The following is a 14,492-nucleotide window of genomic DNA, read 5'->3' on the forward strand; positions in this document are numbered from 1 at the left end:
TGAAATATCACATGGTCCTAAGTATTCTGACCCTTTGCTCAGTATTTAGTAGAAGCACCCTTTTGAGCTAATACAGCCATGAGTCTTCTTGGGAAAGATGCAACAAGTTTTTCACACCTGGATTTGGGGATCCTCTGCCATTCCTCCTTGCAGATCCTCTCCAGTTCTGTCAGGTTGGATGGTAAACGTTGGTGGACAGCCATTTTTAGGTCTCTCCAGAGATGCTCAATTGGGTTTAAGTCAGGGCTCTGGCTGGGCCATTCAAGAACAGTCACAGAGTGACAGAGCAGTGCCTGGTTGTCTCCACACATACCGCTTAGAATTAAGGGCAAAGAGAATCTTATTTCTCACCATCTCAGAGTCCTTCAGGTGTCTTTTAGCAAACTCCAAGATAGAACTTTTTGGCCTTAATTCTAAGCGGTATGTGTGGAGACAACCAGGCACTGCTCATCACTTGTCCAATACAGTCCCCACAGTGAAGCATGGCGGTGGCAGCATCAGGCTGTGGGGGGGTTTTCAGCTGCAGGGACAGGACGACTGGTTCCAGTCGAGGGAAAGATGAATGCGGCCAAGTAAAGGGATATCCTGGACAAAAACCTTCTCCAGAGTGCTAAGGACCTCAGACTGGGCTGAAGGTTTACCTTCCAACAAGACAATGACCCTAAGCACACAGCTAAAATAACGAAGGAGTGGCTTCACAACAACTCTGTGACTGTTCTTGAATCGCCCAGCCAGAGCCCTGACTTAAACCCAATTGAGCATCTCTGGAGAGACCTAAAAATGGCTGTCCACCAACGTTTACCATCCAACCTGACAGAACTGGAGAGGATCTGCAAGGAGGAATGGCAGAGGATCCCCAAATCCAGGTGTGAAAAACTTGTTGCATCTTTCCCAAGAAGACTCATGGCTGTATTAGCTCAAAAGGGTGCTTCTACTAAATACTGAGCAAAGGGTCAGAATACTTAGGACCATGTGATATTTCAGTTTTTCTTTTTTAATAAATCTGCAACAATTTCAAAAATTCTTTTTTTGTCTGTCAATATGGGTGTGCTGTGTACATTAATGAGGAAAAAAATTAAATGATTTTAGCAAATGGCTGCAATATAACAAAGAGTGAAAAATTGAAGGTGGTTTGAATACTTTCCGTACCCACTGTATGCACTCTGGAGCAGGTTTTCTTCAAGGATCTCTTTGTATTTGGCTGAATTCATTCTTATCTCATTTCTTAACCAGTCTCTGTGTCCCGGCAGCTGAGAAGGACCCCCTAATGGCATGATGCTGTCATCTCTGCCACCATGCTTCACTGATTGGATAGTGTTAGGCAGGTAATGAGCAGTGCCTGATCTTAACTGACACAGTGCTTGGAGGTGTGCTCAGAGAGTTACATTTTTGTCTCATCAGACCAGGAAAATCTTCTCATGTGCTCCGTCTTTTATACTGTCATATGCCTTTTACTCAAGAGTGACTTCTATCTAGCCACGCCCACCGTACACGTCTGAATCATGGAGTGCTGCTGAGATGGCTGTCCTTCCAGGAGGTTCTCCAATCTAGTCAGAGGGCTTCTGAAACTCTGTTAGAGTGACTGTTGGGTTCTTGGTTGCCTCCCTGACGAAGGCCCTTCTTGGCTGGTTACTCGTTTTGACTAGACAGTCATGGTGCTTCCAAACGTCTTCCATTTCATGCTCCTGGGAACACTCAGAACTTTAGAAATGGTATCATTACCTTGTCCTGATTTACACTTCACCACAATGTCATCGTGGAGCTTCCTTGAACTTCATGACATGCTGTTTGTTCCAACATGCAGTGGGAATTGTGGGACCTTCTATACCCAGGAGTGTGTCTTTCTAAATGATGTCCAGTCAATTTAGTTTGCCACAGGTGGACTCCATTCAAGTTCCAGAAACATCTCAAGGAGCATTAAAGCAAACAGTATGCACCTGACCACAATTTGGAGTGCCAAAGCGAAGGGTCTGAATACTTCTATGAATGACAGATTTCAGTTTTTGATTAAAAAAAAAAAAGCAAACCTTTTCACTTAGTCGTCATGGGTTACTGATCCATTTAAAATTAAACGTACAATACAGTAAAGTGTACAGAAAATGAAGGGGGTTTGAGTATTTTCTGAATCCACATATTATAAATGAAACCCAAAAGCTTAAAGTTAAAAAGACCAAATGACAACGTAACCCATGAAGCATTATTAGCAGACACGGCAGCAGATACTGTATAACAAACTGTACTTGGTGATGTAACCTGCACTCCACTGAGACTGATCTTCACGAGGGGAAACTTTGGAGGCAGCCTTACCCAAAACAAAAAAAAAACTATATATCTAATTTTTCTTTCTACCAAAACTGCCAGAGCTCAAAGTATGTCGAGTGCTGAAGTCATAAATCTAAAAACCGACTTGACAGAAATCAAATCAACTAGTGTATACTGACAGGAGAAATTAAAGATCTCTTCTTTCTACCTCCTTGTACGTCTATAGTCCTCTGAATTTTTTTCTCTCCATTCCTGCATTTCACTATCACTGCATATTTATGGCACTGCATGTACACCGGCTGTTGCTTCACCATCTTCTTTAGCAATGTGTCTCCTTCCCCACAAAGCCCTGAAATTTAAGCCCGCAGTGTGGCAGGCAACTTCGCTCCAATAATAAAAACCCATGAGATGAGTAACATCTTTTGAAAATGTGCAGTTCTAAAAGGTTCTAGTTTGTAAAAGCAAATTGATAAAGTCAATGCAAGAAGGGAGCAGCCAACTAATGTTTAACAATGTGCACTGCAGTTAGACAAGGCTTTGTACCACAGGTGGCTTACAGACTTTGTTCTTGTGTATTGTGCTGGAAATCTAGTTTTAATACGCTCTTTGCATGAAACGCTATTTTCTATTTCTAGGCTTGCCTCACCGCTCACTTTGGTTGCCTTGCTGTTCAAATTCATTGGATGTTTTCTTTTGAATTACATTTTTCCTGTTGTACTATGAAAGAAAACAGTTACATAAAATGAAATGACTAACAAATATTGATTTGCTCACTTCTTTTGCTGCTGCTATGGGCATCCATGAAGGAGACGGCCATTCTCTCATCCTCCTGCAGAGTGCTCTGGTCAGTGAAGCTCCTGTCCATGGAGCCAATCATGTGTGTCTTCTCTTGACGATAGTTGACAGGGGCCTTGTTGAGCGTGACAGGTTTGCTGAAGTCAGATTAGTACAAAATCACGTAAGTGAGAAGTGTGAGGACAGGCAAGTGTTAAAATCAATCACTGAACAACATACTTCTTTGTGAAATGATACCTCTGATATGTACAGTTTAGTTTTCAAATGCACAAGATAAGATAACTGATACTTCTCTGAAACTGAAGTTGCTATGTATAAACCATCATGTAAAAAAATATTTTGTGATGACGTGCAGGGTAGGGGATAGTTAGCTGGCACTTTATCGGTTCTTAAAGGCTTCTTTTAATGCTGTCTTTTAAGCAAACCCTCATTTTCTATAGTGAGGTCAAGTATATTTTGCTCTCAAATGCTACAGTTCATTTATGATGTTATATATTATTTGAAATTGGAAAAAAATCAAATCCTCACTGAGGATCAGTGCAAAACGTTTTCAAAACCTGGCAGGATCTAATCAATAACATTTTAGAATAAGCGTTTAAATCAAAGAAGTGGATTCTCTTCCCTCTTTTATTCTATTTATATGTATTTATTTGTTTTTCCTTCTATTAAACTTTTGTTCTGTTGGCCTAGCTCTCTTTCTCATGGGTGGAGGTTGATTTGATTCAAACCCAGTTTTGTAAAACTTGACTTGCTTCTATGGAATGTTTTTTGACTTTATACAAATTCAATAAAATGTTAAAGAAAAAAAAAAAAGCTATAGTCCATTTATTATCTTTACAGTGCAGACAGGCATATACATTCAGTGGTACATCGTTCTAGTCCTGAGTTGGCAGCCCTTTTGACTGCCTTCCCCAAGGAGTGGACTGAAAAAGGAGTTGGTAACAAGTCTTAGGAAGTTTGGTCCATGCTGTCTCAATAGCATTACACGTTACGTTACACGACGTTACTTTTTTATGGCCACACATTCATTTGGTGAACCTCCTAGTCGATACCATTGTAAAGGTGCCTGAAAATGTTGATGTTAGGAGTATTGTTGCTTCTGGCAATTTTCAAGATATTTTGTGATGATATTCAGAGTCGTTTACTACTTTGGGGCTGTTCTGACCATTATTATGGTTGCGCATGTTCCTCATGTAGTTATCACGAAGGTCACTTGTCTGATTCCACTGTGACACTATAATGGTCTTCCAAGGCGATCCTTCTCTATCTGTGATGTGGATAAAACCCTTTTCTAATTGTGCTACGGAAAATTCATTGTGTACGTTAAACCTCTTGTGACCTTTGCTATTGTTTTTTGACTCTTCTTTACTCCTTCATTTTGCCTTGTTGCAATGTTTTTTCTGATCTTCCTGGCTAGGACTTCTTTTCCTGTTTTTGTACGTTCCTCTCCTGGTGACTTTCATGTGCTGTCTGCTTTGTAGTCATAAAAATTGCAATCTGGGGTCTGTAGCAGACATGAAACGATTACTGGACTTCCATGGTGCTTGAACGAGGCCAACTAATTCTCCTCTAACTTGTCTCATTGTATTTGACATCTCTGCTCCAAGACCTGGAGACTGGTTTATGAAAATCAACTGAGGGCAGTTTGTTACTGAGATAGTGGCACCTCCACATAAAGCTCCAGCTAGTCTTTTAAACCACACAGTATAAATATTGTAGTGTTTAAATTAAATGGCCAGCTGTTTAGAGGAGAGAAGTTAGCTGGTGGACCTAATAAAGCGGCTAATGTCTGTACTGTATATGGAGACATCATGGTGGTCATAATAAAGTGGCCACCAAGTGTATCTGTGGATGTCATGGTGGTGCTAGTTCATGTTTGTGTGTGTTTTTTCTTTAGGTTACTTCAGTATTCATCCCACATCCCTAAAGATATAAATGTAAGTTAACGGGTGATTCTTAATTTATGCTTTGTGTATGTGGTTGGGCCCTGCAATCAGTCAGGACTAATTCACAAATTGTCCCTGATGTTGCCTCTGTTTTTTCCAACACTGAAGTGGATTAAGTGAATCTGAGAATGTATATTGGTTAGGATGAGCAACGTTCCATTTAATTAGGGTATGTCGAGTTGTTAGGGTACACACCAAATAGAGGGTTTTCTCTGGAGTTTCATTTATGTATTAATTGAACTTAAATGGCACAGATGCAGTGGTCCTTGTGCAGTAGGACTACACGGACAACAAAAGAGGCAGTGAGTGTCCACTCAGGGTGTACACACCAGGAGCTTGGATGGTCAGACACTCTGAAACTCTCTTACAGCACAAACTGGGTCTGGATGTGCTACTAATTTACAGCGACAAGGAAGTGAGGTTTCCCTCTGAAATGAGAACTCGCTCAAATCATGAACGTTACTCCAACCACCAAATATCAAAACTGATAATGTGAAATGTTCTGCAGTATTTGTGTGCAGGCCTGCTGTACGCAAGACGAGGACTAATCCCAAGGAGTTTGCTTTCGCAACCTCAGTTAACACATTCAACATCCTTCCTGTCAGAGATGGGTCTTACTTGCAGGCCACTGCTAATTCAAATTGACTCCTGTCTTTTTGTCATCCATTTTGCATTGCCCTGTGAACAGATGTTTAGGTTTTTTTTTTATATTTCACATCCTCCTGCAATGTAATTAGTTGGAAATTATTATAACAATGCATTCAGGCAATATGCAGTTATTAGACCATTTTTTCCTTGGTCATACTTTAACCGTTCATACAGCTTCTGTGTCCAGCATACGGAGCCTTCAGGTGTTGTAGAACAGCTTGAAGAAAACAAAAAAAGAAAGAAAGAGGAAGACTAGCCATCCTGGAGAAAGAGAAGCACACATTTAACTGGTGTGCCAAACTACAGACATGACTCTTTTATAAAAGCACTGCTCCATAATGACCACCCAGTGGTTTGACACCATTAGAGCCACTAATGCCAGCTGATGCCCATTTGAGAGAAAGAAACAAAACCAAAAACGCTGTTTAACATTTGATTTACTTTTGTGCAGAAAGAGCTTCCAGCAGGGTGGGCTGTGGGTCTGCTGTCAGGAAGATTGCCTGCAGCTATATCGGGCCCGGCAATAACACTTTCTTTTTCTTTTTGCCATCACTCAGATAACTGCTGACAATAAACAGCACTAGTAAGAGATTTTTTTTATAGTTTTAAATAAATAATTTGTATTCTTTGTACTACTGAGGATTTGAGAAAAGGGTTAGGGTCACAAACTGCCTGAAAAAGACAGCTGCACTTCACATAAAAGTTTTCCTCAGTTAAGTAAGAAGAATGGCACTAGAGAAAGGAGTCGTGTGGAAAGGCAATTGAAGAAACTCAATAAATTCTTTTCACTTGGTTTAATCCAACACGGCCAAAGTACAAACAACCCTACACCTGAGTAGCTCACCAACAGACAGGCCTGAGTATTTGAATGTATGCTGCAGTCAGAAAACAAAAGAATGACTTCCACTTACGGGTAGTAAGAGTAGGAATAGCGGTCCCTTCTGAAAAGCATGAAAAAGAAAGAAGGTGAGGAAAAGAGAGTTAGGGTGCTTCAGAGTCCCGCTAAGGCCCCCAGTGCCCGTCAGACCGTTTGTAAAGATGCTTGAAGTCTTCTGTGCTTTTAAATAAAGATTGCCAAGCCAGAAGAATTTAACTCGTTCAAACTATGTGTTCACATTTTACGGAATTAAAAGAATTCATTCTCTGCAACTTACACCTTAAGGCATACTCCACCTGTAATGACATTTTATGTGTTACTCCTCTGCATTGTTTTAAAGATCCATTTAATGGAGAATGGAGATAACAAAATACCTGATACAAAACACAATATCAAAAAATCTCAAGCTATCTGTGTTGCATAATTCAAGTGTCAGGTATCCAGTCCTATGCTCACAATGTCCCAACACATAAATCATTTCCAGAAAATTCTCCTGCACACAACAGTGAAGTGTGCTCAAGACGATGAAGCTTTTGAATTGAAGAACCTCATCAGTGCAGTAAACCTCATTCGTTGGCCACCATGGCACATCATGTGATAGCAATATTAGATAGACAGAACTTGATTTGTCGTAAAGTGTACATTTTTGTCTTTTCACCAAAGCTCAATAAATAAGTAAATAAATAAATATTATGAGAAACAGCTACACACAATAATTACTAAAAAGAAAGAAAATGTTTGACTTGGCTAAAGATAAACGAGAGCAGTTACAGTCACAGCGAGGCACTGCACAGATGTATTACTGTTGGTATAAAGGAGACCCCATAGTGTTTCTTGACACAATTCTGCTAAATAATTTGTGGCCTGAGTGTTAGGGTGTCAGAGAGAGGATGTGCAGCATTGTTCATAATGACACTCACTTGTCATTCTCTCCTCCTTTATTACTTCCAGGGGGTTCAATAACAAAGCATGCCATCTTTATCCACTTACTAATTCAGTGGGCCTCACAGTGATGTTTCTGGCCCAGCATACCACATCACAGAAAACCACACTGACCAACACAGAGTTGTGGAAAATATAACGGGTGTCACTAACCACACTAGAGGAGCACAATCTCCTAGGAAATGATAGATTGCTCTGCCTCTCTTATATAGTTCCTCTGTGTTATGAAATGAGTTCAGCCGTCATTAACGTGGACTCCTAATATTTGCTCCCTAAATAGTGGCTGTGCACAGAGGCTGTTGGTTGTTACGAAGGTCCACACATCATTCCTTGGTTTTGCTGTTGTTAAGTTACAGATAATTCTCTAACCTCTCCACCTGACTCCTCTTGTCTGTCCCATCCCCTTTATCAATACATCCCATAAGTGCGGAGTCATCAGAGAATTTGTGCAACTGACTTGACCTGATGTTATATTTATAGTCTGAGGGTACAGAGTGAAGAGAAAAGCAGACAGGACTGTTCCTTGTGGTGCTCACATCCATATCAGAGACACAGTCCTTCAGTCTCACAAACTGCGGTCTGCCCGACAGGACACCATAGGCTCATCCACCTGCATATCTCAGAGTTCACCAACTAACAGGCACGCCCGGAGAAATCGAAAAACATAATTCTCACAGTGCTGCCAGATTTATTCAGATAAGAATAAGCATTGCTGATTGGACTAAAAATGGCATCCTCTACTCCGATCTTTGTCATGTTAGACAAACTGCAGGGGGTTAAGTGGTCTTTCACAAGAGGACTCATATAGTCCAAGACCAGCCTTTCAAAGGTCTTTATGATGTGGAACATAAGGGCCACAGGTCTGACGTCAGTAGGTGAAGGACTGAAGAATATTGCAGAGCACATTGTGAGACGGTGTAAAACTGAGCAGTAAAAGTTAAGACAAGTGAGTAAAACTCTAACCAGATGGAAACATTGCCTCTTCTTTGTGCATTTTCTCAAGCAGCCATTCAAAGACCTTGACGTACTGCAGTTGTTGGTTGACTTTGATGAACATGACTGTAATGACAGTTAAATGAGGGGAGAGGTAGGTCTGCAGTGTAAAAGCTTGATCTGCCCCTCCCTGTCATGAACACAAAAGGACTTTCTGGAAATTCATTATTTAACAATAGTTTTGAATAAATGAGTGTTTCTCACGGGCATGAGCATACATCTGGTTATGTGAGATTTGGATTAGGAGACGTGACAAGTTTGAGATTTTCTTCATGGACATTTTTATATTGCCTGCTGTTGCTCAGTTTGGGTCCCACTGTATCAGGAATGTTGTGATCTCCCTTTTCCACAGAAACATTAACAAGAATGATCATTTTTGGGTGGTCTATTCCTATAATTTTGTTTTGTTTTTCCTATTGTTTTCTCTTTTTTGAACTGCATCAGTGTGGGATGAAAAAGCAGCTTTATGTAACATTGCAGCTTTAATAAAAAATTGAAACAACTAAGGTGCAAACTGGTATCAAGCAAATACATAAAAATCTAGGAGAAATGTGAATTAGGAGAGCAAAGAGAATGTTTCTGATACAGAAAGGACTAAAGTAGTCAGGCAGACATTTTTCATCTAAAGGTGGAAACTAGGGCGTCAACAGCCCAAACCCCAACACGATCACACAAGCACGGTCCTGGGTTCAAATAAAAGTTGGTTTATTAACCAAATCACCTCAAACAAGTTGCAATAAGCACAAAACACAGGTTTACCGCTCCTCGCAATAACTCTCTCACCACCGCACTGCCCTCCTCCAGACAAGTGTTGCCTCTCTACCTCCCAGCTTCGACTCGCCTGGATAAGGGAGTGCGGTCCCTTTTATTACAGACTCAGGGGGTACTTCCAGTGCCAGGGCAATTGCCCGATGGAAGCACTTCCAGGTCACATAGAAGTCCATGATAACACGGCGCTTGTCTCCCTGCAGCGCCCTCTCGCAGCACCCAGTGACCCTTATCTTAATAAATGACCTGTTTTTGCTGCTAATTAACTTCTTTTGAACTCATTTTAATTGACTTGATCTTGAAGACTCCTTGAGGACCCCTTCATTGTTTCTTTTTCCTTAATTATCAGCCAAACGATAATGAGATACAAAATGAGCCAAAACAACTGGTGTCCATCATACAATATCCGAAAATAAAGAAAGATGAAGGTCTCAGGAATGTTGACCTGCTTAGGTCCCTAAAACATTTTAACAGAGCTCTTAGAAAGAGAAAAAACAGCAATTTCAGAAATGTCTGCTATTGCACCACAAGAGCAGCAGCAAGCCATGAAATTAAAGAACGAGTTTAATTAACGACAGGAATTGACACCTCATTAAGCGGCTGGTTGGAGTGAAAGTGGTTGGAGTTTGAGGCCCTGACTTAGTCTGCTGTTGACTCCCTCACTTCACATTTCATTTCTGTTTAGGTGTCATTTAAAATCGAAAATAAGATGAACACAGACTATCTATGTCTGTATAAACTCATTATGCTATTGCTTACCCAATATATTGCTTATATTTGTTTAAAGTGCTTATTTGTATTATTCTTGCTAATATACCAGATGCATAGAAGCATTATTATGTCTTATATTAAGGTTGAATTTTATAATTAAACTGCAGGTTTTTTTTAACCACAAGTGGTAACTGTTTTTTGTAACAAAATTAAGTTCTTTAGGTGCATTGTTCAATGACCATAAAAATACTAAAATAAATACAATTTCCTTACAATATATACTAATAAAATATGTACAAAAATATTAATCCATTATACATGCTGCATATAAGAAAATAAAATGCTTTTCATAATTACACATTGTCATGTTGTTTCATTTTTTTCTGTAATGTACCAATCACAAGCGAGGCTTATTAAAAAAGTAGTTTTCACCATCTCTCTGACAGCAAAAAATATAAACAATAAATAAAATATAAACAATCAATTAATTGGTAGTGAAAATGAAACACTGCTTAAATATAGATATACCTGTGCTTATAGGTTTTAATAATGTTTAATCATTAATTGCACTACAGTTTATTTACTGTTACAAGTACACATTTACTCTATTTATACAGGTGTGTGTGTTTTTTTTTGTTCAGTGTATCAGCTGGACATTCATAAATCTTGAGGTGTAATTATAAATATGGATTACCGTTTTAATAATGCAGTTTCTTACCAACATATACACTGTATGACACACAGCAACAAGCAATAAACACAGTACAAATCTTTAAAAGAGTCACAAATGTATCAAATGTTCATAAGCTGTTTATCAAGAAGACACAAGGCTATCATGCTTAACAGGTTTATAAGTAAAAGACACATTTTGCTGTTAAGCTAACAAGACTATTTGTTAACTAAGCAGCAATTTCAAATTTGTCTTTTATGTTTTCTTTTTCCAATTAAAAATGTAAGCTGCTGCACTTTAAACAAGCTTGCGGTCCAAACTCAGACGGTGTCCGGCTTAATTTAAAGGACAAAAAAAAAAGGTCTGAATTCATTAAAGTAGCTTATCTTCTTGTTTGTTTAACTGCACATGATTCCTTTTTCTCAGTCTATTCTTTAATGTAAAGGCTGATATTCGGATCATCTCTGCTCTCTTGTACAATAAGCCTTGACATGCTTTGTTCACATTACAGGAAGTTCACTGCAGAGTTTGAGAAAAAAGAAACAAAAAAAAAAAAACGCACGCTGGCTCAATTACTGTGAAGGAGCACTGCAGCTAAATTAGCATAAAACCTAGAAAAGCAGGGGCTGAAGTGATTGTTTTTTGTGATGGACTGATTTACCAATCATTATTCAAACCTCTTCAGTGAAAATCGACGGTTTAGATCGGCGGCCAATCAATTGAAGCATCTCTAAAAATCAGACTTTTGATAATTCACTTTATTTAACTCTTCAAGAAGTATGACAGTCCAGGAGTTGGCCTTTAATATAGTGATGTGGTCTGCTAATAGTGAAACACGCTCCAAAAGTAGCAGTCAAGAGGTGCTCAAGATGTCAAAAGAAGCCACACACACTTTTTATAAGGGCTGACCTGTTATTACCTTATTATTATTACCTTCTCTGCCACTGTCTCACTTTGGCCCAGTGGTGGAGGTGAATGGTGCAGCATTTTAAAGTCTCTTGAAAGAAAACAAAAATAAAATTGGGGATAATGACATGCAGATGAGTTACTGATCTTATTACATACAAGTACAGTGGTGCCTTGGTTTGCGAGTGTAATTCATTCCGGAAACGTGTTTGTAATCCAAAGCACTCGTATATCAAAGTGAATTTCCCCATAAGAAATAATGGAAACTCAGATGATTCGTTCCACAACTCAAAAATATTCATATAAAAATAATTAATACAAAATATAAAGTAAAAATACATAAAACAAATTCATTTGCATTTTACCTTTGAAAAGAATCGTAGCTGATGTGAGGGAGAGAAGGAGGAGGAGGAGGAGGAGGAGGGTTATTGTGTAGGACAACGTTCACCCTAACTAACGGAATCCCTGCCATCTTTTGGCTCACTGGAATCTTTTTTTGCGACTTGAACAAGGAGCCTATACAATGACAGTTGCTTTTGCCTGAAGAGTCACTACTCTTGGACACAAAATAAAAAAAATCTTCACGCACTTTAAGGTTTCTAAACTCTTTTGGGATTCCCCCCAATGGGACGACACTGGAACAGCATCCCGATGCAACCCAGCGCTGCAGCAGTTCGTTGCAAAAGTAAATCGAAAAGGTTACGGTCACACTATAAGCGCCTGGCGTTGAAGAGTGATGTAAGGAACATTATAAATGTGCAGGGCACAGTATTACAGTACTTGGCCATTAACCTGGCCCCGACCCTGCCTGATTGCTGTGTCTGTGTATAGGGCAGTGGCAGATCCACTACAATAAATAACCGTGCTGTTCCTGTTTCAAGCTAAATAAAAGCTGGTTTTGCTGAAGTACTGAGACTTCTTCGTGTTTGGTGGTGCAAGACAGGGACTCACACGTCACAACACACACACATGGTCACAATGCTATAGTGAACAGTAAACACTTGTGCAGATGTTAACTATATGAGTGAGGCACGCCAACTGAGACTGAGCATGGGAGACGATTACCCACAATCCCGCGGAGAGAGAACCACCATTGAATTAGCTGTGATCATGTGATGCTCGGCAGGCAAAGCGTATACGCACTACTCGTATTGCAAGACCTCACTTGTTTATCAAATTAAAATTTATTAAAAATTTGAGCTCATCTTGCAAAACACTCGCAATCCAAGGTTTTATTGTACAAGTATCTCATTTGGCATTTTTAAAAAGATTAAGGTAATAAAGGTATGTGACCATTTCCTTTTCTATGTGTATAAATATCTGACCAAGTTATGTAGTGCCAGGCATAAAGTGTAGGATAGAGAGCTTGATAGTTGGTTCGTGTTCTGAAGTGAAAAAGAAAAACCAGCAGAAAGATTTTGAATTCTAATGTCAGGAAAGAGTGGCATCTGGTATATTCCCTATGTGAGGGTCTTGTGGTGGAAACAACAGCCCCACTGTGTATAAGTGGCTTTTGGAAGCTGGATATTCAGCAGACCGTAGAGCTTTGGCTCCAGAACACACAACATTAAGGATTAGCCCTTAACATAGAAATGAATCAAGATGGGGGGAGGAAGAAAAGCAGCAAAAGAGATGACGGAGGAGTCAAAATGAGCTGGAGAAGCTAATGTCAAGCAAGAAGGGACACGTATGGCCCAACCAATTGAGCGTAAATCAAGTCGAGGAGGCAGGGGTATGGTGTTTGGTGTGGAGTTGGTCTACACTTTGTACTCCACACTTTGTACAGTATTTGTACTCTGTGGCCTGGTACCATTGCGACTATATCGTAGCAATATACTCAAAAATAAAACTTTGGCAGTTATTGTAAAATATTACTGACTCTCCTCTGTTTTACTTGTGCAGTACTTAGTACCACTGCTGTAATGCCAAACTACTGCTTCTGTCCATGGGAAGTGACACCAGAGTTATAGCAATCTCTAAAATTCTGCTATAAAAGAACATAATTTGGTCTTTATTACATTGTCCAGCACGTACGCAAGTAGAATGTCGATAAGGAAGACAGCCAGTTAGTTAAGTCATCAGAATTATTGCTTTGTTCACATTTGATGGTGCCTTTGTTATAATACCCCATATGTTTGTTATTGACAGGAGCTTTTTCCTTCCTGTCCTTCTTTGACAGTTGGCTATATCTGAGATCTTAATAAAAAGGTAAGTGTCCATCCAGTTGCTGTGTCTCTGTCATTCCAAAACATGCTGCATCACAAACATTTTTAGTCATAAAATGCATTGCATTTTTCATTCCAACAGGTGGTGCGTCACAAACATTAACACATTTTACAAATTCCATACCAAATGTGTACTGTAAACGTTGCTGAGGGGTACATTGATTACTTAGATCTCAAACCATCTTAGACAGGTAGTACAGCTAGTGACAATATAATACTGTATTAATCTACTTCAAGTTGTCTTGGTTTGTTTATATTAATTACTGATATTGCTTTAACAGTCATTTTTGTGTTTGAGAATAAACACTATATGTTTTTTACATCACTGTAAACACATTGTAATAGTAAGTATATATACATGCAGGTTTTAGGCCTGTGCTCAGTGCTCCACACAAAATAATCTGAATTCATCTGAATCTGAGGTGCTAAAAGATAAAACGACATGTATTCACATTACCAGTCCAGCCTGAGTAATGAGTCGTATCTTGGGAGAGAAAGCCGTATGTAAAGGATATGGCTGAGGCGGTCTGCCGTTTCTTTATTTGTTCCACTTTCTGCACCTGTATCTGTGCATGAATGTGTAAGCATAAGCTCGGAGCGTCATATTGTCACCTGATTCTTTTTCATCCCACATTTTTTACAGCTCAGCCCCTTGCCACATACATTTTAACATATAGAGATAATGACTTTTACATTTTTAAACTCACTGAAGCCAGTGCGCCTACACATGTTTATATCATAAATGTACC

The 14,492-nt window shown here is 39.4% G+C and overlaps 1 protein-coding gene across 4 annotated transcripts in view; it reads right to left on the reverse strand.

The window, feature by feature from the left end:
* The window catches only part of LOC120517926 (receptor-type tyrosine-protein phosphatase U-like), a 1,019,277-nt gene that overhangs the window by 143,705 nt on the left and 861,080 nt on the right, over positions 1 to 14,492 (reverse strand). For 2 of the 4 annotated variants that reach the window (XM_039740443.1, XM_039740442.1), the window contains exons 15-16: positions 6,563 to 6,592; positions 3,037 to 3,194 (exon numbers count right to left, since the gene is read on the reverse strand). In XM_039740443.1, the coding sequence (XP_039596377.1) occupies positions 3,037 to 3,194; positions 6,563 to 6,592 (188 nt within the window). The remainder of the gene's footprint in view (positions 1 to 3,036; positions 3,195 to 6,562; positions 6,593 to 14,492) is intronic. The other 2 variants (XM_039740445.1, XM_039740444.1) reach the window with 1 other exon arrangement.

The sequence above is a fragment of the Polypterus senegalus genome, chromosome 17 (assembly GCF_016835505.1).
Source record: "Polypterus senegalus isolate Bchr_013 chromosome 17, ASM1683550v1, whole genome shotgun sequence".
In the NCBI taxonomy this organism is placed as follows: domain Eukaryota; kingdom Metazoa; phylum Chordata; class Cladistia; order Polypteriformes; family Polypteridae; genus Polypterus; species Polypterus senegalus.